General features: G+C 46.0%; 1 protein-coding gene across 1 annotated transcript; it reads left to right on the forward strand.

The window, feature by feature from the left end:
- Positions 1 to 920: 920 nt before the first annotated feature.
- On the forward strand, positions 921 to 2,228 carry LOC141362748 (uncharacterized protein F54H12.2-like). Its single transcript, XM_073864960.1, has one exon. It carries the CDS (start codon positions 921 to 923, stop codon positions 2,226 to 2,228), a length of 1,308 nt encoding a protein of 435 aa, XP_073721061.1.
- The last annotated feature ends 703 nt before the right edge of the window (positions 2,229 to 2,931 follow it).

The following is a 2,931-nucleotide window of genomic DNA, read 5'->3' on the forward strand; positions in this document are numbered from 1 at the left end:
ATATAACAAACAAAGTTTTTCTGTCGGCCAAGCCTAACATTTCATTGACCTTCCACGGAAAGCTAGCCCATATTTTGGGTGTGATACCTAATGTTCCTTTAGGACGAGAAAACTACCATGAAAAAGCTGATTTTGAAAGAGACGTGTTGACCTATGCTCCACATCAAACTGATATCCAGGCCGGCTTTTACACAATTTACGTTTACACCGACATTATCGAATACCAGACCGTGGGAGACTCTCAAGTACCCCTTTTGAGATGCGTACATATTACGGGTAAAGACAAAGAATCGGTCAGTATCAGGTACGACAAACCTCACTACGTGTCGATCAACAAGTCGCTCATCACGGACATCACAGTCGAATTAAAGGACGACCAAAATCGTGAAATACCATTTTCTTACGGAAAAGTTGTCGTAAAATTGCACTTTAAACCGGCTAAACAATCTGTGCTTTGAAAATGAGCTATTACAACCATCGTGTGATGAACGCGGACGATTACGTCGCCTATTACCGTGACCAGGCAGGGTCCGGGCTACCCGGATATGCTGGAGGGGCCGTCATGTATGGTGCCGGTCTAGGAGGACTTTTCAGAGGTTTGTTCAGAATGGCGGTTCCGCTGCTAAAAAAAGGATTCAGCATCGCAAAACCTCACCTGAAAACGGCGGCTAAACACATAGTTTCGGACGTCGTCTCAAACGCTCTATCGAGCTTTCATACCGATAAACCTCAAGACGGGTCCGGCCTGATGGTTATGGCACGCAAGCGACTGTATAAACCCCCGGGAGCGAGGAGGCGTGGTCATTCGATAAAGAAAACAAATAGCGGTCGGAAGAAGCGCTCAGTAGCGCAAAGAAAGCGCAAGAAGCCTGCTAAACGAAGCGCGACGGTGAAGAGATCCCTAAAAACCATATTCTAACATGGCGTTACTGCACGACATGTCTGGTGAATGTATCAAGTCGGAGCTGGATATATTTACAGTTCCGCCGACGCAGACGTCTCTTGAGAAAAATGCTTATTTAGAGGTTCCACCCTTATCGGCTATATCCGACTCTGCGCCTCTAGAGTTTTTTATCGCTGGCACGGGTGAAGATTATCTGGACCTAAATAACACGATGCTCTATCTCCGGCTTAAAATCACGAGACCTAACGGCGGCGACATCGCGGACCCCGCGCCTGTCGGGCTAATAAATTATGCAGGGGCGACCGTGTTTTCACAGCTGGATATAAGCCTCGGTGACCGATTGATCTCTCAGAGCTCAAGCACTTACCCTTACAGATGCATCATAGAGTGTCTCATGAACTACAGTAAAGATACTCTGGAATCTCTTTTCACGCCCGGTTTGTTTTACAAGGACACCGCGGGACACACAGACGTCCACGACCCCGTAGGACGAAACAGGGGTCTGCTAAAGAGATCGACCTTCTCGCACGGTAGCCAGCCGGTAGAGCTGCTAGTGCCTATACACGGCGACATTTTCTTCCAAGAAAAATTACTGATAAACGGGGTCGACGTTAAAATACGCCTGATCAGGGGGAAGGATGAATTCTGTCTGATGAGGAGCGATGACGTGGCCTACAAAGTAAAAATCTTGTCGGCATCCCTTTTTGTCAAGAAAGTAAGCGTGTCGCCATCTGTCAGACTGGGTCACGCCCAGGCACTGCTCAGCACGACGGCCAAGTACCCCGTCGACAGAGTTTGTCTCAAAACCATCTCTCTGCCTACCGGGTCGCGCGTTTCGAATCAAGAAAATCTGTTTTTAGGAACGCTACCGAAATCAATCGTCCTGGGGATGGTTGATAACGATGCTTTTTCCGGAGCTTATGATAAAAACCCATTCACTTTTAATCATTACGATTTGGAGTTCCTAGCCATCTATGTCGATGGTAAACAAATACCGTCAAAACCTCTGCAACCTGATTTCGAATCGGGTTCCGCCGCGCGGGAATATTACCAGTTGGTAATGTCCACGGGGAGACATCTGAAAAACCACGCTATCGCGATCGATAGAGACGAATTTCTGGCCGGATACTCGCTGTTTGCATTTAATCTCACCCCAGACGAAGAGTGCGGACAACATCTATCGCTGGTCAAGTCCGGGAACATCAGGCTGGAAGCGCGATTTAAAAATCCGCTACCCCGCACCATCACGATGATTATTTATGCAGTGTTTGATTCGATCATACAAATTTCAAACCGCAGGCAGGTCATGGTTGATTATTATTGAGCGAAATGAATACTTTACAACTCACGGCCGTCATGGACAAAATTTCATGTAACACTCATTTCCTCGGAGTGCTCCCGTGCGATCAACTTCCCGAAAGGCCTCTAAGGATCTTACCCTCGATGGCTATAATCAACACTCACCCGTCGGAGTTGCCGGGCGAACACTGGGTGGCCGTTTATTTCGATCGTGAGGGGTCATCGTATTTTTTCGACAGCTTCGGAAACCCGCCCGAGGATGAGCGTTTTCCATACACCATCAAAAACTTTTTAGCGCTCAACAGCGCCAATATATTATTTTCGGGGAGACAAGTTCAAGATCTCACAACGGATGTTTGCGGACAGCACTGTGTGTTTTTTCTCTATCATTTAATCAGAGGTCGCGACTATAGCGATGTGATGAAGTTTTATAGTGATGATTATATTAAAAATGATAGAATGGTTTCGCTTTTTGTGAAACGCTTACGTAGGAATGAAAAATATGATAAGGACAAAATGAATGTGTGCGTCCAGACTTGTAATTCTTTTGCATGTGTAACCCCTTTAAATTGAACACTACTTTCATGTGTAATTTAATTTGTGAAACATTTTTGATTTGTACATTTTGAAAGAGACTCATGTAATTGGTGCAGTACCATTTCCAGCCCACTAGAGGGCAGTTGACTTAAGTGTATTGAGTGAACTGGCTGCTTTTAGTTCAGATGAAG

Source organism: Misgurnus anguillicaudatus, unplaced genomic scaffold (genome assembly GCF_027580225.2).
Source record: "Misgurnus anguillicaudatus unplaced genomic scaffold, ASM2758022v2 HiC_scaffold_29, whole genome shotgun sequence".
In the NCBI taxonomy this organism is placed as follows: Eukaryota; Metazoa; Chordata; class Actinopteri; order Cypriniformes; family Cobitidae; genus Misgurnus; species Misgurnus anguillicaudatus.